Source organism: Lepidothrix coronata, unplaced genomic scaffold, assembly GCF_001604755.1.
Source record: "Lepidothrix coronata isolate B3197 unplaced genomic scaffold, Lepidothrix_coronata-1.0 Scaffold122, whole genome shotgun sequence".
Classification (NCBI taxonomy): domain Eukaryota; kingdom Metazoa; phylum Chordata; class Aves; order Passeriformes; family Pipridae; genus Lepidothrix; species Lepidothrix coronata.
In genome coordinates, this window is record NW_016690302.1 from 1,218,775 (window position 1) to 1,244,500 (window position 25,726).

The 25,726-nt window shown below is 44.1% G+C and overlaps 1 protein-coding gene across 5 annotated transcripts in view; it reads left to right on the forward strand.

Moving 5' to 3' along the window:
- RERE (arginine-glutamic acid dipeptide repeats) overlaps positions 1 to 25,726 on the forward strand; it is a 166,537-nt gene that overhangs the window by 11,404 nt on the left and 129,407 nt on the right. For 4 of the 5 annotated variants that reach the window (XM_017825722.1, XM_017825717.1, XM_017825721.1 and 1 more), the window contains exon 2: positions 15,710 to 16,180. In XM_017825722.1, the coding sequence (XP_017681211.1) occupies positions 15,856 to 16,180 (325 nt within the window). In that variant the 5' untranslated portion in view covers positions 15,710 to 15,855. Of the gene's footprint in view, positions 1 to 9,015; positions 9,122 to 15,709; positions 16,181 to 25,726 lie in introns of those variants that run through there. The other variant, XM_017825720.1, reaches the window with a different exon arrangement.

Genomic DNA, 25,726 nt, shown 5'->3' on the forward strand with positions numbered 1-25,726 from the left:
CTGACAGGAGAAAAGGTGTTGCTTGGAAAAAAAAAATCAGTCCTCATGCTCCGTTTTTAACTCAAGTAGCACGTGATCAAATACTTCCACAAATTTTTAAGGTTAAAAAATAAGTTTTAGTCTAACTTGCCTTTGTGCACAAATGAGATCTGGGGGTTGAGTGACGTGATTTGTAACTAAAATATTGTTAATGTGGAAGGTAAGTACAGCTGGGATGTCTAAATCCAACCAGGAATGATAGTTTTGCTGGAATTCAGCACCATGTTCTGCTTCCAGGTACCACCAAGGGCTTTTTTCCAGTGGGGTGAGAATGAGAGTGGACAAGTGCCAGTGGTGACCTCCCATAGCAGGTCACTGTTGTCTTGAGAGTTGTTGTCTGGTACTTGAGAGTCAGAGTCTGGATTTGAGGCACCAAGAGTCCAAAGTTTGCCCTGGAAAGATGTTTGAGCCCCCTGGAGCTGGGAAAAGCACTCCTTGTGGGTTTTTAAAGCACAGAGTCAGTCACAGAAGTGGGAATGGAGCTCAACATGTACAGCTGAACTTCAGAGTTGGACTTTTCTAACAAATGCTGCTGTCTAAAGTTCTGCTTTGGCACAGAACTTTATTGAATCCATGCTTTTGGCTGGGTGCATTCCCTCTGAGGATGCACTGTGGGATCTGAGATGCCAAAGGTGAACAGAACTCGCTTGTTCTGTTCTGTTCCGTTCCTGCAGGAGTTCAGGATGGTTTAGGATTTCAGGAGCGTGACAGGATTCCTGACAGTGAAATCTCTGAACATCTTTCAGTTCATTTGGAGCAGAGGGGATTTTGGGGGAGAAATTCTAAGCATTGTACATCAGGGTAATGAAGTTCTGAGATCATTTTCTGCCCTGTGGATCCCACACTGCCACATGGGGTTGATGTGAGTCTCATGGGAGAGCTCTTCCATGGAAGTCCTAAAGTATATTAACAGTTCTTAGGCAGATAAACAAGTGCTTTAGTCCTGCAGATAAGTGTGTGGAGAGATGATGAGTCATAAAACCTTCCCTGGGATTATCTTTAGGAGGCAGCTGAAACTTTTCCTGCCTCTTCCAGCCTAAATTGTGCATGTGATGACTGTTTTGGTTTTGAAGCTCAATATGTGAGCAAGGCAGTGGTTGTGTTTGGGATTTTTGTTGGGTTTTTTTTGTCTAGGTTTATACAGGGATCTTTTTCTTAGAACTCTTGCCGTGGTTTTTGCTTTGTTTGGGGTTTTTGCTTTGCTTTGATGTGTTGTTTTTTGAGGGTTTTGGTTTGGTGCCTTTTTTTTTTCCTTCCCTCTCTCCAAGAAGGCTTTTAGTTTGTGGGAGGCTTTTTTTTTTAAACTCTAGAGCAGTGTGAGTGTAGTTCTCCTTGTCTGGGAAGCAGTGGACAAAGAAATAATATGCACAGCACTACTGAAAAATCATGACAAGTTTTTCACTTGGGCTGAGAACTTGAGAAAACCCTTCATACCTTCATAGGAGGTTTGTGTTTTTTTCCCTTCTCGGTCTTATCAATACAATTTGAATAAAAAGTAGTACGTAATTATTTTGAAATGTCACTTAAACCAAAGTTCCTTCTGATTCAAAGGCCAGATCAGCATATGTTAAGGAGTAGTCAGCAAGTAATAAATCTCACCCTGGCTGTGTGTGTTATCTCATGGGAGAGGCTGCAGGACTGGAGGAGAAAACAGGGCTAATCCCTCAAGTGCTGGCTGGATTTAATTAGGTCCCAGTTGCTTGGGTAACTGGCACCTGGTGAATTTTCTTCTGTAGTATTTGGAAAAGTAGCTCTTAAGTCAGCTCCTGATTAGGTCTGTGTTGCAGGGAAACACTTGGTGACAGGGCATCCTTCTGAACTCCTGCTCCAGTTAGGGAATGTTCACCTGCTTTAAATGATGGAAACTTCACCCACAGGTGTCCTCAGAGCTGGAAAACTTCAGTGCCCCAGAACAATAACAAGTCATGTCATTTGTTTTGCTGTCCTTGGTGGCTCAAGGATCACCTCAGGTTTTTGTTGGAAAGGACAAGTGAGATATGGTAACGCTGGTCCAGGTTATTGTGGGAATAAAGAAGGTCTTAAAAGACTTTCCTTGGTCACAGCTGGATGAAACACTGCTGGGAACAGCTTCTGGTGCTCTCTTTAGTCTCATGTTTGGACTGACAGGAAGCTGAACAGGAGCCAGAGTGTGCCCAGGTGGCCAAGAAGGCCAATGGATCTTGGCCTGGCTCAGGAACAGGGTGGCCAACAGGTCCAGGGAAATGATTCTGCCCCTGGACTCAGTGTTGGTGAGGCCACCCCTGGAGTGCTGTGTCCAGTTCTGGGCCCTCAGCTCAGGAAGGACATGGAGGGGCTGGAGCAGGTCCAGAGAAGAGCAACAAGGCTGGGGAAGGGACTGGAGCACAAGTCCTATGAGGAGAGGCTGAGGGAGCTGGGGCGGCTCAGCCTGGAGAAGAGGAGGCTCAGGGGAGACCTCCTCACTCTCTGCAACTCCCTGACAGGAGGGGGGAGCCAGGGGGGGTTGGTCTCTTTTCCCATCAGCAAGACAAGAGGGCTGGGTCTGGAGCTGTGCCAGGGGAGGTTTAGGTTGGATATTGGGAAGAATTTCTTTCCAGAGAGGGTGCTCAGCCATTGGAATGGGCTGCCCAGGGAAGGGGGGGATTCTCCATCCCTGGAGGTTTTTAAGGACAGACTGGATGTGACATCAGTGCCATGGGCTGGGAACCACAGCGGGGTTGGATCAAGGGTTGGACTTGATGATCTTGGAGGTCCCTTCCAACCCAGCTGATTCTGTGATTCTGTGATTCTATGTCTTGTTCACTACAGACTCCAAGTAGCTTTATTAAATATTTAATGTTGTTTCAGAGCTTCTACTGGTGTCTAACCTTAAACCTTTGCCTTGAAAACAGAGTTAGGAACCTCATAGTGCTTCATTTAGGGAAAAGAACCTCCATTTTGAAGGTATTTTCAGTAGGATACGTGGCTTGTGTGATCTTAATTTGCATGTCATGGAGTATTAGCATGTAATTATGAAAGCTAAGGAGGTTTTACTTCTTCTTTTTCTTTTTTTTTTTTTCTTTCCCATGTGCTCATTTTTGTCCACAAGTGTTTCAGGTCTCTTATTTCTGTGGGAATGTGTCAGTCAGCACACAAAGGTCGAGCATCCTTGGATTTAAGGAGAGCAAGGCCCAAAGCCATCAAACTCCTGCCACTGTCCCTGTGCCACCTCCTGGTTTTGCTGGTGGCACATGAAGGTGTCACAGGTGTGAACGAGGCCACTAAAAAATTTTTCAAAAAATAAAAGCAATAAAATTTTTATTAAAAAATAAAAATTTTAATTTTTTTTCAAAATAAAAGCAATAAGATTTTTATTATAAATTTTTAAAATAATTTTAAAATAATTTTTAAAATAAAAGCAATAAATTTTTTATTAAAAAATAAAATTTTAAGATAATTTTTAAAAAATAAAATAAAATTTTTATTTGAAATTTTAATTTTTTAAATAAAAATTTAATTGCTTTTATTTTATTTTTTTCAAAGGCCACCACACTTCACGTGGAGCTGGATGGTTGTTTGCATTGCTTATTTGATGCTTAATGGCTTATGGTCTTACTCTGCAGCCTTGTTCTCAGCAGCTTAACAAAGATCAACCCTAAAGATGTGGTGGTGCCTCCTCCCCCTGTTCCATCAGATCCCACTGCTCTGGTCAGCCAGGAGTTCAGAGCATCTGCTGAGAGTCCTGGAAGTGGGAATTCTGTTCATATCTGCAGCGTGACCAAAGCCAGAAGTTATTTCATGCAGCGTTAAAATATCTCCCCTCGGTGTGGATCAGGCTCAGATCAATCACTTGGAGCGTTCCTTAATATTTTCCTCTTCTCATGGAAGGTGTTGGGAGGTCCTTTCACTTGGGTTCTTTAGCAGCTGAGTGCTGTGGGGTCGTTCTTGGGGCTGAGAGCTGTTTAAAACACAATATATAGGGTTGAAACTGTGAGACCTGCGAGCTGGTCCTTTCTTTAAAACCAGTGCTTCAAATCTCCTCGGGAATTCAACTGGTTGTTGCCCAGGAGCAGTGACAGGACTACAAAGGAGGGGAATTTTTCAGTTATCTTTGAAACTATGTACTGGTTTGGTTTTGGGGGGTTTTTTTGAGAGTAACTTCTCTGACTTTCAGAGGAGTGAACCAGACCTGAGGGGAGGAAAAGGTGTGGAAGTTTGTGCAGTGAGGAGTCACCAGGCAGCTGAGAGAGGCTGGTGTTGGTGTGCAGTACAAAAACCAGCCAGGAAAGTGTTGTAGGATCCTGGGGGAAGTTCACCTCGGGCAACTGTGATGCCTTCAGGGAGGTGTAAAGGACACCTGGCTGTATTTTTGGGATGAAAAGATGTTAGAAGGCAACTGCCAGCATTGGCAGCTTTGGTTTCCATCACTTGAGGTCAGGCAGGAGATCATGAGATCCCTTGAAACACAGACCCCTCTTTGCAAAGACCTTTTAGCACGTGTTTTGGGATCTTTAGCGAGATAATGAGCTGTTGGAGGTTGGCTGCAAACTCCTTTTTGAGCAGCACACCTCTGTCTCACAGCGCTGTGCTTTCATTCTTTGCCTTGCCCGCAGTATTTCCTTTGCTTTCCAGATAATATTCCTGCTGCCTCGTGTAGCACTGTCAAGATCAAAGGTCATCCTTGCACTGGTAGGGTTTTACCACTTTAAATACGAAGTATTTATTGCTGTTTTCTCTAAGTGCAGTAAAGGAAGTGAGATGTAATTGAATCCATTTCAGTTGTTAAGTGTTATGAAATGATGAGGAATATGCTGACCATTTGCTGCAGACAGTCTATAATACGAGACAGGGATCAAGCCTGCATTTCACACATGAATAAGCACAGTTAATCTCCTGATTACAACAGCCCTGCCCGACTGGGAAGGGAGGCTTTGGGGGGGAGGAAATTCTGACGTCTGCTCTGTCATGAACCGAAATAAGCTGCTCCTCAGAGAAAATGAGACCCAGGCCTGAAATGAAAGGCAGTTTCTCTAGACAGGGTGGTGGTTTGAAAAACACAGGGGTTTCAAAAAGGGCAGTTTAAAGGGGTTGTTACAACTTGTTCTAATGTGAAAAGGAAGAAGAAGTTTTCAGACACATTTGACTTGGTATTAGGGGAAGGGAAATATTACAAGTTTATTTACATACATACATACATACATACATACATAGATCTATATATATATATACACATATATATATATATATATATAACAACTTAATTTTTTTTTACAGTAAAACAATATATTACGTTGGGTTAAGTCCCTCCTTTTTTCCAAAAAGAGTCCAGGAGAAAAAGGAGAAGTTGTCTTTTTTTTTTTTTTTTTTTACTTTCAAGCTACAGTTCTTCTAAAGTAATTTCTTTTAGCACTGTTAAGTGTCTCTTGTCTTTATCCCCTGTTTTATCATCTGTCTCGATGCTTGTACAGAAAGTGTTTTAAAACAGCGGATGAGAAAAAAATCTGTTTATTCTGATAACATTGTACCTTCTCCCCTCTGACCAAAAGAGGAGAATTTCTTTGTTTCTACTCTTGTGGAATTTTATGGAGCACTGAAGTGGTGCAGCTTTAGTCAGTCTTGCAGATAGTCTCTAAATCTCAGGATGCTGCTTTCTTTAGAGAGGAATTGCTTTAATTACAGCCCTGAATGTCTGGTCAGGGCTCATCCTGGGAGCCCACCCTGCACTTACTCTTCCATTTTGAGGAGCTCAGATCCACAGGCAGTTGTCTGGAGTTTAAATAAAACACTTAATGTGGCTGAAGACCAGAGGTTTTTGCCTTTGCTGCTCCCAGAAATAACCCCGATCTAGTTTTGGTTTGGGTGATTTAAATAACTCCAGTTGGAAGCTTTTCTGGAAGATGAAAGGTTTGCAGGGGGACAGCTGAGAAATGGAATATCCAGTGGAGAAAAGCACAGCTAAATCCACCCAGGGAGTGACAGTTTGGGGGATATTTGTAGCCATGTTGCAGAGATGGAGGTGCCAAAATAAAATTTAGAATTGGAAACTGAAATTAGGTGTGGGCAGAGTTTTGGGTGTAGTTGCACTTGGAGTTGCCTGCGAGGCAGCAACGGGCTCGTTCTAATAAACACACACAAATGGAGGTTTTCAGTATTATACAACCTTTAAATAAGTGACTTAGAGGCAGGTATAGGGATGTGTTTTATTGGTAACATTGATAAACATCCTGTAAAACCAGGGCTGTTGTAAAAGGGACACAATTCTGTTTCATTGACCCTTATCTTGGTTGTTATTGTGTACCAGCAATTTCTCTTTATGCTTTGATTTCTTTGTTGGTTTTCCCCAGATCTGAATTTACAGCACTTGGCAATGTTTAGATTTTATATATTTTAGTAAACATACTACAGATTTCTCTTTTTATTTGCCACAGACTTGCCTGTCAAGAGATCCATATGCATGCTTTCAACCCTTTTTACTTCTCAAAATCTGTTGTCTTTTTTTTCTGAAACCTCTGTCAACAAATGAGGGGTTTTTTTTACAATACTTGATGATTCATCAAGTGAAAATGTGATTTATTTATTGAGGTATGGGTGGTCCTGTGGCTGATCTGTGGTGGGATGGTGGAATGGCTCCACTGCCTCTGGAGTAGGTTCTCCACCCTAATCTCACTTTTTGTCTCTTTATCTGCATTTTGTTGGCTGACTGGTTATCCTGCCAATCCAGTTGTGTAGGTGTGGTGGCTGGGAGGAAAGCAGAGTAATTGTGCCTGATAAAACCCAGCACAAGGTGGGATTGTTGGGGTGTCCTGTGCAGGGCCAGGAGCTGGACTTTAATGATCCTTTTGGGTCCCTTCCAGCTCAGGATATTCTGTGATCCCGTGATAGAAACTGTTCAAAATAATCTGCTGTATATAACAACGAGGGTTTTTTTCCTGTTTTAAATGTTGTTAAGCAACCTCATAATGCAGATGTTTCCTTGGCTCCAAATGACTCCAAGTTCCCCAGATAACAGTTCTTGTTACAGAAGCAGCTCCTGCAGGTCCCGTGGGCCTGTTCTCCCCTAACAGCCTTTAACAGGAGGGAGTTATCTTGCATTATATGGTCATTTTTTAAAGCTCTGCTTTTTAATGGTGCTATGGGATGACTGCTTTGCATTACTCAGACCTATTTTGTGGTAATCATTGACATTAGCCTGGCTGACTTGAGAGAAGCAGCAGTAAATACACGGCTTCATATTTACTGCCTGTGGATCGTTGTTTGTTCCCGTGTGTGTTATGACTACAGAGGCCATTAAAGCACCTTTTTGAACGACAAGAGGAGTTCTAATAAAGAACTCCCACTTTAATAGGGTGGATCAATGCCCTGGGCCGGGCTGGGAATTTTTGTGCTCTGCTCACAGCTCTGTACCTTGGTTGTTCTGTGCTTTTGGGGTCACCACTGAACCACTCGGCCCTGAAGGTCCTCGGGGTGTGTGATGGAGGTGAGAAGGGATTTGGGAGAGGCTCCTGCAGTGGTTTGGGTGTCACAGGGCTGGTGACCAGTGTGCAGACAACCCCAGTGTCCTGCTGTTTGCTGCAGCCCTCACCACACACTGAGAGAACAGAAAGCATAACTCGTTTATCCACTAAATTTGGGAGCCCAGGAACTTTCTAAGACTGTATTGATCTTATGTTGCTGCTCTTGAACTAGTGTGAGGAGAAACTGTGGCTTATTTGGAACGACATTACTTTTCTGGCAGCCTGTGTGTAAAGCTGTGTGAGAGCAGCTGTTCTCAGAGAGCTGCTCTCGGGTCACTGTTGGGAGTGTGGTCCATAAATCGCCCACCCGTTTTTGGAGGAGGCAGGAGCTGATCTGCTCCCTCCAGATATCAGGCCCAGTGTTCCCTGTGGCCAAAGCTGACTGTCTTAAGTGTTGTTCTTAGTCCTTCCTGAATTTAGGAGCTCTTGCAAGTGAAAGTTGTTCTACTTGTGCTGTGCCAATTTAGAATAACACAAAGGGAAATGTTACTTTGCTGTCTTAGATCCTTCCCACTCCAATCCTTAAAAGTCCTGCCCCATAAACCTGGCAATTTCCTCCTGAAAAATTGACTCTGAAGCCATGCAAAACATCCTGTGACAAATGCAGAAATAGTTTTGCCTTGGGAAATCTGGCTTTGCTGCTTTCCCCCAAGTTCTGTGGCATCAACACCGTGTTGAAGAGAGGGATTTGGGATCTTATCTGAGCTGTCACCCTGCATAGCTCGTCTGTCAAACAGCCCCTCGACCTGGATTTGGGGATGATGCCGTGACATCCCAGGTCGGGACGTCTCAGTGGGAGGGTGGAATGTGCAGTGGGAGGGCAGCACCATAAACTGGCATTTCAGACCTGGCAGCTGCCAGCGTGGCTGGTGCGAGACACGGCTCAGAAACGTGAGATCTCCCCTCAGAAATGTGAGATCTCCCCGTTTGCTTTGCTCAGGTCACGGTGGGTAAACAGCAGGGGGAAGGAAAAGGTCGGTGTCTGTCATGGGGAACACCTGGAATTGTGGGCCTGGATTCGAGGGTCACCTCGGGGCTGGGAGATGCTGATGAAGTGGGTGCTTTGTCTCCACCCTGGAGCCATCGGGGGTGATTGGCACAGAGCAGTTCTGATGAACAAACACACTTTTAATTGCCTGTTCTTCGAGGGCTTACAAGGGCTGTAAATGTGTAACTCAGTGACCATTCCTGCCCACAGTGTTCCAGCGGGTGTTTGTGTTACAAACTCACAGGGAAGGAGATAAGGGAGACAACTGATAAGAGGCACATAAATCATTGGAGAGGCTCCTGAGAGCTTTTTAAGACTTTCAGCGAACTTGCCTCCAGAAGGGTCACACACTTGGCCTCTGAGCATTCAAGGACAGGCAGCAGGACCCTTCAACACCCAGTGCCCCAGCAGGATTGTTCCAGTCCTCACACCCGGGAGGTGCCCGAGAACAGGGCAGGAAAATTAATGTTTGTGCTGAAGGATGCATTAATATCCCAGGGAAGAAGTTGGTGTGTGGTTTGTGCTCCTGGCGGGGAGAGCTCCGTGTTCTGGCTCTGTGTGTGGGAGTTGGGTGGAAAACACTGCAGGTAAATGCAGCAGGATCTGAAGTATGGAAGTTGGGGTGAGTACCTTCAGCAAAATCTCACTCCAAGCAGTGAAATACTGTCCTAGAGTAATGATAGAAAGCTCTTGCTGGATCTTTTCTTTCTTTTGCTTTCCTTTTTTTCTTTTGCTTTCCTCTTTTTCTTTTGCTTTCCCTTTTTTCCTTTTGCTTTCCCTTTTTTCCTTTTGCTTTCCTTTTTTCCTTTTGCTTTCCTTTTTTCCTTTTGCTTTCCTTTTTTCCTTTTGCTTTCCTTTTTTCCTTTTGCTTTCCCTTTCCCCCTTTTGCTTTCCCTTTCCCCCTTTTGCTTTCCCTTTTTCTTTTGCTTTCCCTTTTTCTTTTGCTTTCCTTTTTTCCTTTTGCTTTCCTTTTTTCCTTTTGCTTTCCCTTTTTTCCTTTTGCTTTCTCTTTTCTCCTTTTGCTTTCCCTTTTTTCCTTTTGCTTTCCCTTTCCCCCTTTTGCTTTCCCTTTCCCCCTTTTGCTTTCCCTTTCCCCCTTTTCCTCCTCTGTGGCTTCTCAGTGCCTGTGCCCTCAGTTTGCAGCCTGTTTGTGTGTTGTCCTGAGCCAAGCTCTCCACTTTGAGATGATGGATGGGTGGGGTGGAGAGTATTCCCAGGAATATCCTGCATGAACTCTTAAAGTACTTGATCCCTCTGAATATCTGCAACTCATATTTTCAGTGGCAAATGGATGATAAGGAAAGAATGTGGGAGAAAGCTGATAACAGATGTTCTTAGTCTTTGCTGAAACCTAAAGGTTAAAGGTGTGTGTGGCTCCCCTGCATTTAATGAGCTTTATGGTGGATGTGGGATCTTGGGAAGTGGGAGCTGTGTGGAAACTCCTCTCTTGGGTGCTTGGAGCAGGCTGGGAGGATCTGAACCCCAGTCTAGTGCTCCACTTGGATACCTGGAGTTTAACTCTTCATTCTGTCTGTGGCAGCTGAGATTTCTTCTCCCTTACACTGATTATCAGGGTTATTTTTCACAAATGACCTCGAAGGTTTTCTTGAAGCAGTTCTTCAAACCTTATGAGTTTAGAGGGGGAACCTTTATGGGCTGTTTCCTTTTTTGTTTCTTTTGTAAAAACTTAATCCCTTGCACTGAAACAGAGTTAAAATTCTCCCTTGACATCTAAATTAGAAAAACTCCGTGGCAGGAACTCCAGCAGTGGCAGCACATACTTCCTTTAATCTGGCATTTGCTGGAAACAGTGCCTTTTTATCTGGCAATATGAGACTAAAAGCTTACAGAAGAATGGTCCTGTTGTGTTTATTAAGGCTGGTAACACATGACCAAACAAATCTTGTTAAAAGATTTATCTGTCTGGCTTAAATAAGAAAAAGGAGCTCTTCTCCATATTTTTAGTTCCCCTCTGATGCCTTCCTGTTACAGTCTCATAGCATTTCTGGTGGACTTGCTTTCTCATTATCTTTAAAACCTGACTCTTTAATTCTAGTTAAGAGGTTTAAGTACTTAATGTGGGAAGAGGTGGTATATGTGCCTTTTGCTCTGATAAAGGTCTCCAGGTGCCCAGATGAAATCCCTGCAGGGCTGGGTGGGACAGGTCACTGCACTTTGGCCATCCCAGAGCTCCCAGTGCCCAGATCCCACTGGAACTCCCTGCTCGTGGGAGCAGCACTGCCCTGCTCTCTGGGCTGGGATGGGAGGATGGGAATTCGTGGCTGAACAAATGCTGAAACTTCTAATTTGAACTAGATTTAAAATGCTGGAGAACCCCCTACCCCCCGAGCCAAGTGAATATGGGGTAATAAGTTGCAAACAGTGATTATGAACTTCTGCACTTCAGATTTTTGAGTTAAAGGTTAAATTGTGCCTGCTTGATTTCTCCAAAGATACTTTGGCAAGAACATGTTTTAGGTTCCACTTGAAAATGCAGAGGCAGGTCTAATAATATTCCTTATGACATCTCTTGTTCTCTGTCTTTGGGAGTGGAACTGAGGTTCAGTGAGAGTCCAGCCTGACACCCGGGTGCTTTTGGGCTTGACTAGAGAAGGACTAGTTGCAAGTGCAGGTGTATCCTGTGCCCTGAGGGGTGGCTGGGAGCTCTGTGTGCTATTTTTGGAGTGATGCTGCTCTGGAGTTGCCTGTCAGAGAGGTGAAGGCTGCAGAGGCCGTGTCAGGAATGCAGGGACCCGGCAGGGCTTTGCTTTCCACTTCACTGGCGCTGAAGTTTTCCTCCAGAACTGCTGTGGGCAGGGGAGGGATCCTTGGGACTTGTCTGCAGTTGGTTCCACCTTAACTGTTCTGGGAGGCTGCTGTGCAATGTTAAACACCTTTTCTGTACAAAAGGAGTGTTTGCAAGCACTCAGAAGAAGTCGCAGAGCGCTGCAGGGGCCAGTTCTGACCTGGTGAAGCACCTGCTTCCACACTTCTCCTGAGACACTCAGTGCCAACTTTCCTCCATCCTGCCTGCCCCAGACTCAAACCCAAGGTTCCTGGTCCCAGTTTGCTCTGTTCCTTCATCACTGAGCCTTTTAACAGGAATCAGCACACTTGAATGTGTCGTGAGGTCATCGGTATCTACATTTTTCTGCTACAAAGCAGAGAACAGAAAACTTCAGTGAGTAACTCTGCAAACGTGTTTTTGGCTCGTGTTTGATCTCTGAACAATTTCAGATAAAAAAAGACCTTTCAAGTCTGGTGGCACACAGGGTGGAGGCAAAGGAAGCTCTCCCACAGTGGATGTAATAAACTTACTGGGAGAAGTGGACATATCCTGAGGCTCTGGTTAAAAAATAATAACAACAACAGAGTGTGATTGCAACAGAGTTAACATTTTTCCTCAGGTTTTTCAACTTGCATTGAGCAAATAATGGACAGGGGCTGTTCTCCCCCTCCTTTGCATGCCAGGCTCAGCTATTGTAAAGTGATTGTTCCCCTTTTAGCTCAAATGACTTCTTTCCGAGCTGAATTCCCTACGGAGGGAGCAGTAAACCCATATCAAAGGCTGTTAATGCCCTTCAGCCCGTGGTGCTTAACCTGAATTTCTCTTCTGTGGTTTAATGACAGAAGCAGCTGCTTTGGTGGTGGTTTGGTACAGGGAGAACGAGGGGCTGCCAGTGAATAAAATTACAGGAAACTCAAACCCCAGAGCTTGCCAAAACCCGGATTTTCAGTGTATTTGCCTCTGCTGTCCTAATCCAGAGTTAAACATCTGTGTGATTGCTGTGTGATGTATTACCCCAGTTTGCTTTAGAGAACAAAAAGAGAAGGCTTGGAGTATTTTTGTGGGTTTTGTGCTGGTGTTTCCTCGGGTTCCACGTTCATTCAGAATTCCACAAGTGCTGAACCCCCCACAACATCTGGGAGTGAGGAGTGGTGCTGAGCCAGCAGATACTTTTTCACAGTATTTCCATTTTGGTCCATGTAGAGTCTGTAACATCCTCCTGTTCCAGGGTGGTTGGTGGGCGAGGTGAGAACGTGTGAGATAAAACCCCAACGTTGAAGTTTAGATGATGTGTAAGAAACTTTCTGCTCTTCTGCTCAGAGGGATCCTTCCAGATATTGGGTGTGTCCTTTATCTATAAACAGCTCTTTGCTTTTGGTTTCTGGTGGTGGTAAATAAAGAGTGAGGATGCAGCAGGGGACAATGTCGTGTCTCACCATAAAAGCAAAATATATCTTGGAATCCTCAAAACACGTTTGGCTCGTTGCTTAAATAATAAAGTTTCTTAATCAAATACTTCTTTGTGGTAATAATGGCTTAATCTTAATTAGGTGGCTGCTGATTAAACAATTTTTCTTTACTCCTCTGGCAGCCCTGTATTGCTGTTACACAGTTGAGTTTGTGTAACATTATCTTTTTCTCTGTCGTGTTTTTTCTTGGTCCTGTTGCAGCTGAATTTAAGGTTATGGGATTGCTTTATTCTTAGACAGAAGTAGTCGTTGCTTCACGACGATGGTGGTTGAATGCTGCAAAACTTTTGAAATGGAGCATTTGGAGTAAAATAGTCTTGGAAATGGGATGTACTTATGTGAGAAAGTTGAACAGTGCTCGTGATAAGATTGCATCACAAGGTAGGGACTGATAAGATGAAGAGGCTGCCTCTGCTGTTCATAAATACATTGGCTATGGAAATGACTTGTTATGGAATCTCCTGGAATGGGAGCTGGGAGGAGAGTGGCCATTTGGCTGTGTTTTTTTAGCTGGAAATTTCACAGATGAACAGACTGACTGTGCTCTACACTAATTATTGCCCAGCCCTCCAGTAAACGAAATCATTCTGAACGTGGTGTTTAATTATTCAACGTTCCTCCTCTGTGCAAAAAAAAACCCCAAACACAAAAACCCAGGAAAAAAATCCCCATTAATAATTGGACTTGTAATAAAAACACTGAAGTACTTTGTTTGGATTTAATCTGAGAGCAACAGCAAGGACTTAAAACCTGCAGCTGTGTGTGGGGGGGTTAAATCCTGCAGGGTTGGTCCTTGCTCATGGGGAGAGCTGGAATCCATCAGTTGAGGATGTTTGGAGGCTTCTCCTGTGCTCCATGGCAGGGGCTGTGGAGGGGTTTTCTCTCTCCTGGCCAGTTGGTTTTACCTCTGCCCATAAAAAGGGTCGATGGAGACAGAAGAGCAGAGCAAGGGGGGGAAGTTGCATTTGGGGGGCGACTCCTGTGAAGTGATTTACCCCCCAGGCACGGGGAGGTCACTGGGTTTGATGTGGTGTTGGCTCTTGAACAGACTCCACTGGTGTGAAATGGTTCACTTGGAATTTGCTTTCCAAATAAAGCTTGGCCAGGAGCAGCCTGCACTGAGAGCCTGGCTGCTTTTTCCAGGGTTATTTGCACAACTCTGCTTCCTTGAGAGTTGTGGGTTACGAGGAGGAGCTCAGAATGCCTCAGATGCAGATAAAATTAATATGGATGTATTATCTATCAGTTATTCATTAACTTCAGTTTATTTTTCCTTCAGACAGGGACTTTAAAATCATTTTTCCTTTATGTTTAGAGCTGTGTAGGGTGGTTGGCACCTTCTTAAGTTTGGGGCTTCAAGGAAAAGCCCTGTAGCTGTCCAGGTTCAAACCTGCTCTTTCTGTCACGTGCCACTCATCCCCAATAATTCAATACTGTGGTGACTGGATGATTTTTTTTTTTAAATTGGAAATTATTTAGAGGCTAAAGAGACACAATTTGCACTTGCCAGAGAAAGGTGTTTGTCCTGGGCTCGGCTGTGCCACAAGAGGGGTGTGATCCTTTCACCAGAGTGATCTTTATATCAACAGCGAGAGTTAAAAAAACCCCAAGTTTGCTGCTGGGGAATTCCCTAACCTCTGGAAATTTAAGACATTTCTTATTGAATCCCTGTAGAGCTTTGCTCTCACTATTACCTGCAGCTTCTCTGGCAGTTGACAGGTTCATTGTGCTCCTCTCCACTGGAGTTTCATTGGATTCCCCCGGTGTGTTATCAGAGTGATGGCAGCTGCTATAACAGGGAAAGAAAACAGAATCATTTCCTACCTGAGCTGTTCATTCAGGAAATGCCTGAGAGATTCAAGGCACAGCCTGAATTGCATCAGCAAAAGCAATTTGTCTCTCTCTTTTGCTGTTTCCATTGCTGGAGGTGGGAGTCGACAGGGACGGGAATGTTGTGGTCTGAGGTTCCTGTCAGGCTGAAGGAATGTCAAGTGCAGGGGGTCACTGACTGCTCAGCTGACTTCTTAAAGATGAAAATAGTCCTTTTCCTTCTCTAATGTGGTTTCTAAGGCTTAATACATGAACAATGAATGTTCTCAGGGCCCCAGCCTTTGAGGCTGCAGCTTTCTACACAGTGGGTGAAGTTCTCATTGCACTAAGTAGCAGCTTCCTGAAAAGTTAGGAGTTGGATGTGAGTAAATTGGTGAATCAGGGGAAAAAAGATGATTTCCCTTTGTGTGTTGGATGCCTCCTTTTTGAAACACCCTCCTTTCAGGAAAGATCCTATTTTTATATGTGGAAAAGCAGGTTTTGTTAGTGCACTTGTAACTCCTGCGGTTTGGTTTGGTTTCAATTAATTAATTCCTGTAATCTGTGGATTACAGGTTGGCTCTATTTTTGGAAAAGCAGGATAGGGGCAGGACTTCCTAACAGATTGCCCTGGAAGTGGCAGATGGCATCCTTTACTCTGTCCCAGCTTTGTAGGGCATCCGTTGTGAGTGGTGTGGGGATGTAAAACAATCCAACCATTTGCTGAACTCCTTCATTTGCTTCCAGTTGAGAGCCAGAGACTCCTCCTTTCTTGCACTTGTCCCTTCCTAAATCTTTTATGGAATTGCTTTTTTTCCTCCTGTTAGCTGCAGGTGTAAAGTGATGTGTGTTCTCAGTGAGCACTTCCCATCCCAGAAGTTATTGTCTGTCTGTGGCGAACAGAAGAATTTTTTTTTTAAGGAGTTGTGAGGATCTTTCTGAGGAGGGAAGTGGCTTCAAACATTTTACAGACACTGAAGTTATTATTTCTGTGAGGCCTTCAAAGAGCTGCTTTGTATTTTACAATTCTGACCGAATTGCTTTGGGATCGCGGGGGTTTGAATTTTTATTTTTGCAGGAATGGCGAGAATTTCGAATATTAACATGGGCTTTTCCCTTCTTTCTTTCCCGTCACCCCTTCAAGAACCTTTTTAAAACGCTGGGGTTGTTGGAGTGGTCGAATTTTTCCTGGATTTGAGTGAGAAATTCAGAAGACTGAAGCCCAGGCTCACTGTCTACCTTTCACGGAGGCCCAGCCGTGAGAGGACAGAAGAAGGCACGTGGCGAATCATGACAGCGGACAAGGAGAAAGACAAAGACAAAGAGAAGGACAGGGACAGAGACCGGGATAAGGAGCGGGACAAGAGGGACAAGGCGAGGGAGAGCGAGAACTCCCGGCCCCGGCGCAGCTGCACCTTGGAAGGAGGTGCCAAGAATTACGCGGAGAGCGACCACAGCGAGGATGAGGACAACGACAACAACAGTGCCACCACCGAGGAGTCCACCAAGAAGAGCAAAAAGAAACCCCCCAAGAAGAAATCCCGCTACGAGAGGACCGACAACGGGGAGATCACGTCCTTCATCACCGAGGACGATGTGGTGTACAGGCCTGGAGGTAAGAAATCCCTTCCCTGCCTTGTTTCCCTTTGGAAGTCCTTGTGCTCTGCAGCTGCCAGCCCAGTGTGCTCCCTGCTAATTGAAATTATCCTTGTCCCGGGGGCAGGAGGCAGCCTTTCCAAGGAGACAAAGGGGGCTGGGCATGCAAAAGCTTTTCAGTGTGTCTTGTGATGTCTGATTTAGCTCCCCTTCAGGAAAGAGCCCCCCTTTTTGCTTTCTGCTGCGGTAATTATCTGTGTGTCCCGTGGAATCTCTGTCCCTGGGAGATTCGGAACTAAATTGGGTAATGCACTAAAGGCTTTGCTCCCACTTTGGGAACAAACTGATCTGAGCTGGAGGTTTTGACTGGGATGATCTTCAAACCTTTCTGGCAAGTTTGTCTGTGGATCTGTGATTGTTTTCTAAAGCTCCTCTGCTGTGAAATATAAATCAGGTGACTCCAGATCTCATCCCTGTTATGCCACTGATTTCACCCCCCTCATTAACAGCTGAGCCTGTGCACAGCAGCTTTAGCAGTGTCAGCACCAGCAAGTGTCTGGGATGTTTTGGGCACAGAACCAGGAGCTTGGGGTGTGCTCTGCATGTCTTGGATGTGCCTCTGAACATCAAGTTTTTAGGGTCTCATGTAAGGTTTCAAGGTCTAACCTGTGGCTGCTGCCAGTTAACATTTTCCTCAACCTGTACTTGAAAATGAGATTATTCAGCCCTGCGTGTTCCCCACATTTTGAGTACAAACTTCTCTGTTCACCTGCACAGCATCTCAAAAGTGTTGATTGCAGTTGTTTGTTCCCCCACAAGCAATAAATAACTGTGTTTGGCTTTAGTGTGGGCTGAAGGGCCCCGGTGGTTTTACATCCCTTTGCTGTGAAATGCTCAGTGTGGCACAGTGAGCAAAACAGAGATGGATCCAAACTGAAAACCTGGGAAACTCAGGAGGTCAAACCTCATTTTTCTGTGAGGTGCTGTGTAATAGCTCAGCTACAGAAATGTCACTGTGTGAGTACTGATGCCTAAAAGAAAACTCAGGGAGAAAAAACTCCCAAGACAACTTAGTTTTGAGGGCGAGATAAGGAAAGGATTTAATTTGTGCCTAGGCATAGGGTTACAAGATGCTTCTGTTACAGATGTTATAATTTATAATATTCTCTGTCCAATCCCAGGTTTTTCCACCCTCTGGCTTTTGCCCTGGTCCACCCCCAGGGAATAAGGGCTGGGGTCTTTGAGACCCTTTTCTTCATCATCTTCATCTTCTTTGGGGTACAGGGGGCACATGGTTACCCAGGTCTTGAGTGTACTCTTGCAGTTCAGGCCAGGATTAGATGTCCTCAAACAGAAGAGGCCTATCTTGAAGAGAGACTAAACATTTCTAATGGAATTCAGGGGTATTGATATGGGGAATTGGGGTAAAAGGGTTGTACTTACTATGCTAAGGGTAAAGGAATAAATGCTGCTGCTTCTAAAATCTACTTCTGCTATACAACTACTTATGAAACTTATAAAAATTAGAAAAATCAAAAAACTAGGTGGACCTTAAGGCATCAGTGCAGATGGGAGCGTTTGAAGTGCTGTCCCCAGTTTGAGTGGCCGTGGGTGCTCCAAGGTGTGTGGGTCAGCCCAGCCACTGCTCCGGGCGGGACGTGCTGAATTCCACACTCCTCCTTCCCCCCTGGAAGTCCAAGAGTCTGTTTTTCACTGAGCTCTCCCAACATTAGTCAGAGCAGCTTATCTCTTGAAATGCTTCAGCTTCAATTTGGGCTCCTTTCATCCATCACCCCAAACCACTCCGAGGAGCTGTTTGTCCCTCGGTCGGGGCTCGCGCCTGGGGAACATTTGTCGCCCGAGCAGTGGCAATAGGGAGCTGCAGAAGCTCTGGCTCTGGTGACAATCTTATTTGCAGTGTCAGAGGATGAAAAATAATTCAGAGTCTGTGGAGAACAGCTGTTGTGTGGGCCCAGGAGTACAATGTGAGACAGTGGCTTTATTGCAGAAAGAGCTGGGGCTTGAAATGAAGACGGGAAACCAGTTTGTGGTCTCAATTTTCCCCTGTTGTAGTGGGATGGAGGAGTGGTTGGAGCTGGTGTGGAGGAGGTTATTCAGTGAAAGAACAGGGCAAGCCACAGTCTGTGTGATAATGGGGTATTTGTAACTGTTCTGTAATTTAAGAATCTGCTTATTAAATGTTACATGATTAGTAATAATTAGCATAAGAGAGGTGCCCCAGCACTGAAACTTTTCTGCTCGGTTTGCTCTTTGTGCTTTTGTAAAACTTTGTCTTGAAAAGTGCTGAGGGTGGTGAGAACAAACATTAGCTCAGTTCTGGAGGGACGTGAGCTTAGCTGGAACCTTAACTGAATATACTGATTTTTAAATTCGATTTAAAAGGTAATTTCTCAACAGGATGAGATCTTGAATACACATTCCTGTGCTTAATTTATCCAAAAACCAGTTTTAGCATGTGTTACAGAAGGAGCTCTTACAGCTTGTTACACACAGGAAGATGTATTTGTAGCTAAGGGTGCAAATTACATAAATTTTAAGAGAGATTAGAGAGTTTAAATTAATGAGACACAGCAAGGATTAGAAAGATGAAAATTAAAGGTGTGTGCAGTAGGGATAGCTGTCTTCAGCTTCCATCTCCTAGGCTTTAAGGAAAGGAAATCCTTTCCAGTCATTTGATTCTGTCCCTTAAATACTCTGATCTGATATGGATGAAAGTTAAAGGTCTGCATTTTCCTCCTGTGAAGTCCTTGCTTAAAATCTCATTCTGTGTTTACCCTGTTGCTGTACAGAACTTAATCCAGCACTTAATGCAGCTTTTTTTCCATGCTGAGCTCAGCAGCTGTATTGGAGCAATAGAAAACAAACTGTAAATAAATACATAATCAAGATAATTGGAATTTTTCCAAGTGAAAGGTGGCACTACATTGTTACTGTATAAATACTGCTCTTATTAATTTGCATGGATATAATGAATTCATGCACAGCTTTAAACAAGGTATTAAAAAGAACTGAGTAGGGCTTAGACAACACTATGCAATTAATCTTCTCTACTTTGCTGGGAATCACACAGGCCTCTCCTAAAAGCTTGTTGGCCCAGTTCCCCATCTGTCCCCTCAGCTTCCACAACCTCCCTCCCATTTCCTTCCCAATCCAATCTGGGGGGTTTTCCTCATTTTTTAACCCCCCCCCACACAGTTGTAACCTTGCTTTTGTCCAAATGCCTGTTGGAACATGAATTTTGGTTGCACGGGGTCTGTTCAGATTTGCTCTAGGCTTCCTTAGCACGAGGTAATATATCTGCATCTTTCCCCTCCCTCTTCATGAGGGCAACAACAAGCTTAAAATCTTCCAAGAACCTGACATATGGAGGTATTTTTCTCCTGTGTCTTCAGCCTGTCATTGGACAGGGAGATTTCCTTTTCAGTAGCCCAATAAATTATGAAGTAAATGGATTAAGATGCCAGCAAAAGTACATAATAGAAATATCTGCCTCAGAATAGTAGCTGGTTCTGTGAATAATGATTGTCTTGTTCTCTGAGCTCTTGAATGCCTTTCTTACTTGGAGGAACCTCTGTGTCCCTGTCCCCTTTCACCCTCAGCCTGTTGAACACCTCAGGAAGGGATATTCTCATATTAAAGTCACAGAATTTAAAACTGAGGGTATTGTCACTGAGCAAACTGCTGTGGTGTCATTGTGGTGGCACCCTGAGTGCTGGACTGGAAAAACTTCGTTGGATGGAAGTCTGAACTGATTTGGAGCTTCAGGAAAAAGCCAGGTGACTTCATGTCCCCTGGAGCTGAGGACAATATTGTTTGCTTCGCCTACGTAGAAACATTTAAAAGGATCTGCAGGAATTAAAAAGGATTTATGGGGATCTGTTTCTCCAGTGACATCAGTAGCTACATAAACAGCACCTGAGCAAGAGGAATCAGCGGGAGGTAACACAAGGTGAAATGATCCCACACACCACTCTGCTTCTCCAGCAAACTGCTTTGGAGCAGCTTGTGTGAGAGCCTCCTTGTCCTGGAGTTTTAGGATCCGTGTGAAGCTGGAAGAAGAGGTGCAGGGGGTTGGATATGGGAAGTGCAGTTTGATACAGTGCAGGGAGAGAGGCAGAATGATCAAATAGAGGCTTTTCATCAGACAGAATCACAGGATGGTTTGGGTTGGAAGGGACCTTAAAGGTCATCCCATTCCAGCTCCCTGCCATGGGCAGAGACACCTCCCACTCCTTCTGTGTGTCCTGGAACATGTGGCCTTGTATCTGAAAAATAGGAATGAGTTCCTTTGCCATTTAGAATCACGGAATCAGCTGGGTTGGAAGGGACCTCCGAGATCATCAAGTCCAACCCTTGATCCAACCCCGCTGTGGTTCCCAGCCCATGGCACTGATGCCACATCCAGTCTCAGCTTAAAAACCTCCAGGGACAGAGAATCCACCCCTTCCCTGGGCAGCCCATTCCAATGGCTGAGCACCCTCTCTGGAAAGAATTTCTTCCATTCTTTTAGGCTGTTTGGGACAGCTGTTGGACCTTTGGGTTTAGTTGCCTTTTGATTTCTGAGGTGTCTGAAGTTGTTGTCACTGGGATGAAAGTGAGATGTTGCTACTGGAAAATATAACTTGAGCTGAGCACTGACTTCTCTGGGTTTAGAGGTCGATGTCACTTCAGAGTTCTGTTGAATTCCTGCCCCTGAGTGTGGCTCAGGAGGCACCACAACCCCCTGGGCAGGGATGGGAGAAGGACAGGACTGGCTCTGCAGGTCAGACGCTGCTGTGAAATCCTGCGGCTCAGTCGGCACCAGACGTGTCCAAGTGAGATCCTGCTTTTCTCTGGGATATGTTCTGTTTTAGAGTGGCCATTTTTCCAAGGGAGCACTTCCTCAGCTGTGGAAGAGTCTGCAGGGATGGGAGACCTGCAGGAGTTGGTCAGAAGGAGAAAACAGCCAAAGGGGGGGGGTCAGGTTGTGTGTGAACCTGCAGGGCTGGAATCCCTGTCCTGGGGAGTCCCAGCCTCAGTGGAACCACAAATATATTTGCCTAAGATCCAATCAGGCTGAGATTCCTTCTGGCTGCCTTAAAATCCCCTGTCAGGTTGCTTATCAAGCAATATAAATTTTAATCTTTAGTTTTTGCTGGTGTAATTAATTGTGAACGTTCCCTTTATTAAAACTCCGTCCATGTTTTGTGTTGTTGTAACTGAGGAAATTGCTGGAATGGTTGTTTTAATCCATGAACTTTATAAAAATACAAAACCAAGAACCAAACCGAAGTTCTTCCTCCCTCTGTTTGTTTGTTGATAATTGGTATGTTGGGATCTGGGCTGAATGAAACAGAAAAACTCGTGCTCTGACAGGGCTTGGCTTGTATTTGACATTGGCCCATGTGTTTGTCGTTCTTCTGGATGCTTCTATTAATTCTGACAGCTTTATCAGCTGCAAAAGGGGGCCATGCCAGAATAGAATATAAAAATATATGTGAGAGGAACATGAATTTTTTTCTGTAAGCCTTGAAATTCTGGCAGGTGTATTTTAGGCCGCTGAAGTCGGAAGGAGGAAAGTTAATTGTTTGCTGGGAAGTTGAAATTTGAATTTGGTGCTTGGGCAGAAGGAAGAAATGCAAAGAGATGATTTTTTTTCAGCTGTACATTTGAATTTGAGGAGGTCTTTGGCCAGACCCTTGGTTTTTGTGCCTGTTGTGTGGGTCAGGTTTGTCACAGAGATGTGTATTTTCCACGTGTGGTCTCCTGTTCCCTCAGAAGCTCCACAGTTGGAATGAGTGTGTTCCAAAGTGCTGCAGAGCCTGTATTTTCCTTTTCCTTTGAAAATCTGTTACCATTGTGACAGCAGATCATTGCAATAGTTCAGTGCCAGACTTTCAGCTCCTCTGAAGAGGAGTCACCTCAGGAGCTGAGCTGCTTCATGTGGTTAGAAAAGCTCCCTTAGTTTTCACACTTCCACCACTGTTTTCAACCCTTCTGCATCTGTGAATAGTGGTGAGGAAAACTAACAATCTTTTTTTTTTTTTAAGAAAACATTAAGACTTTTTTTGTTTCAGTGGAAACAAACGTGTTCTTTACCCATTTTCCTCCTCGGGTAATTATAAGAAGGGGAAAAAAAAAAAATTAGAGGCCTGGATTAGTAGGTGAGTCCTAAATCATGTCAGGAGGATTAAGAAAATGGGTGAAAACATCCCAGAAGGGTTTTTGATTGAAGTCTGTGTGTAGGAAGAGCCTGTTTGTCTGCAGCTGAAACTCGGGCTGGTTCTGTCCTGTGCTGTGGGATATCACAGTGCTCGTCATTAATTTTGATTCTCAGTGTTGGAGAGGTGGAGAAATGTGGTTTTTAAAGGGAGTAAGTGAATAATATTAAGCACAGAAAGTAATTAAGGCAGCATAGCAGAGCACACCAGCTCCTTAATGCATAAAACTGCCTTTCTGTGTGTGCTGGGGGTACAAACAGAGAACATAAACCAGGCTGGATGAAAAAACAAGATGCATTTACTGAGTTCACATTTACTCTTGCACTGCTCTGCCCATGGACAGCTGCTGGTGCCTGGCAGATGGAGCCTTAAGTGCAGATCAAGGTTGAGCTGGCAAATGGATTCCTCTGGCTTTGTTTGGCCTTTGTGTAGAAATCATGGAGAGCAGCACTGAGGAGGTGGCTCTGCCCAGGGCTGACCCAACAGCAAGTTTTTATGCTATTATATATCAATACAATACATTAATTATAATATTAAATAAATAGATATTAAATATAACAATATATTTATATATAATATAATTATATAAATATATAAATATATATAAATATATATATATATTAATACTGTGCTTTAAAAAGAAGGGAAAAAGGTGACATACCAGTGTTAAAACCAAGTAAATACCACTTCTGCTGTAAGATCAGCTTTACAGCTGCTGCCTTGATTTGTTCTGTGTGAAAGGCTTCTCAGAGCTCCTTCCAGATTTAAACAAGCGGAAAAGAGTCTGCATTTGGGAAAATACAGGTTGATTTTGAGGAATAAAGGTAATTTTTCGGTGCTGCCAGCTGTTTGCAGGGAAGTTAATTGTTTGCTGGGAAGTTGAAATTTGACTTTGGTGCTTGGGCAGAAGGAAGAAATGCGAGGAAATGATATTTTTTTCAGCTGTACGTTTGAATTTGAGGAGGTCTTTGGCCAGACCCTCGTTTTTTGTGCATATTGGGTGGGTAACAGGGGGGTTCTCATGTGAGCTCACTCAACAGCAGTGCCAGTATTTGCATCTCCACAGGCTGCACTGTTTGAAATGCAGCACTCTGGGAAAACCATCCTCATTCAAGTGACACATTTAATTTCCCTGCTCTGAACACATGTTTCTGTTCAGGGCTGCACCAACAGCTTAGAAAATGGATTGCTCTGTGTCTAATCAGGAGGATGAAGTGATGGGGTCAGGGATGGGAAATAGGAATGGCTGGGATTTTTTATTTTTTTTTCCCAAATAAAGCACTGGGGAGTTGGAGAAGTGTGGTTTTTAAAGGGAGTAAGTGAATAATATTAAGCACAGGAAATAATTAAGGCTGTGTGGCAGAGCACACCAGCTCCTTAATGCATAAAACTGCCTTTCTGTGTGTGCTGGGGGTACAAACAGAGAACATATAAACCAGGCTGGATGAAAAAACAAGATATCAGGTTTTGATGAGTGTGTTGCACTCGAATTATCAAAAAGGTAGCGAAGGGAGAGAAGTTCAGCAACCATTTGGTGGCTGTGGTGGGTTTGGGAATGGAAGAGTTTTCCAAGCCCTCGTGGTGTGCCTGTTTTCCCTGGTAGAGCGTGGAGTTCCAGTCCTGCATGGACTGTACAAGAGCTCCTTAAAACCACATAAAAATGACAGTTTTTACATCAAGTGCAGCTTCGTGGGCCAACTGTTAACTCTTCATTTCCTCCAGTGTCCCCAGTGACTCACTGCCAAAACTTGGGAAGCACAAGTGAACGGGAAGTGCATGGGAAGAAAACTTCTGTATCTCCCCAATCCCAGTCCTTTGATCTCTCCACATTTTTGTGTGTTGGCCACTTGCATTCCCTACTCAAAGACATTGTGGAAAACCATTGATCCCGTGAAATATGTGACAGTTTTCCCCATTTTTAAAGGCTTATTATAATCCCTGTGTTTGAGATCTCAGAGGAATTACCCAGAGCCGTGGTCCCAGTGAGTTGGGAATTGCACATCGAGGGGTTTTTTTTTAAATAGAAAAGGAAGTTAAGGCTGTGTAAATAAAGTGAGACATTTGTGGTGCTGCTCATCTTTTGTGTCTCCCAGGTTTAGAAAGGAGTGTCTGTGCAGAGCTGTGGAAATGGAGCCAGAGGAGGTTTGGGAGCCAGGTGGCTCCGTGGGTGTTTGTGAGATCCCAGTGAGAAGCCCTGGGAGCAAATGTGGCACCTCCAGCAAAACTTTGCTGCCTTAAAAGACCAGAAAAGACTGTTTGAAATGGCATGTGTGCAGTAAAGCTTATCTGTTGCTAAAGGAGGAGCTCTTAGACTAATTGGTTATCTAATTAATATTTTTTAGCAGCCTGGATTCTTTATTCCCACCCATCCTCCCTTTTTCCTGTGTTTAATTGAAAAAGAAAACCAATTCCAAGGCAGGAGGATCCCCTTGCAGGGGCTCAGCACCCTTTGCTTTCAGTGTGGCATTTTTTTTTTTTCGGTAACAACTTTCTGTAAGGACATTTTGCTTTGTCTCAGGGTTGTTAATGAAGTATGTCTGAATGCATCTTCCAAGGAGAACTGTGCAGTGTTGTGGACATGCTTGAAAAGTGCAGGAAAATAATTGGTGTGGGAAATGCTGGAGCTGGGGGCCTGGGTTGCAGAACAGTTGCTTTTATGAAATTGGGAACTGCAGAGTACAATTAGCTGTCATTAATTTTGTTGAATAGAAATATGTTCCATTTATTGTACAATCAGGAGCCAGGCTTGAATGAGTTTAAATAGATGAAATCTAAATTATACTGACAGTCCATTAAACAGCAGCAAAACCCCTTAAAGAAAATGGATTCACTATGATACCAGTTTATAATAAAATCATTTGCCAAATAAGAACTATAGCCCAGGCACTGGGAATACTCCTGTGAGCTTCAAATGAACACAGTAAATTGGTTGAACCATTTATTGCAGAGCAGGGCTCGGGCTCGGCGTTCCCTGACAAGGAGCCAGCAGAGCTGCTGGAAATCTGCTCGGCAGGAGGTGACACTGAAAGATCAGGCTGGCAATTTGTTTGTTGTCAGCCATACGGGGGAGGAGAGAGGAGGCTGCCCAGCTCCCTACCTGTCACTGGGAATGTTGGCCTGGCTCACACCACGTGCTGGGCGTTCCCAGTGCCCTCCTCCCCACGTTTCTCTCTGGCACTGAACCATCTTGCTATTTTTTTCCATTTTTTTTTCATTTTTTTTTTTCAATTTTTTCAATTTTTTCCCTTTTTTTTCCTTTTTTTTCTTTTTTTTCCCATTTTTTTCCATTTTTTTTTCATTTTTTTTTTTCAATTTTTTCAATTTTTTCCCTTTTTTTTCCTTTT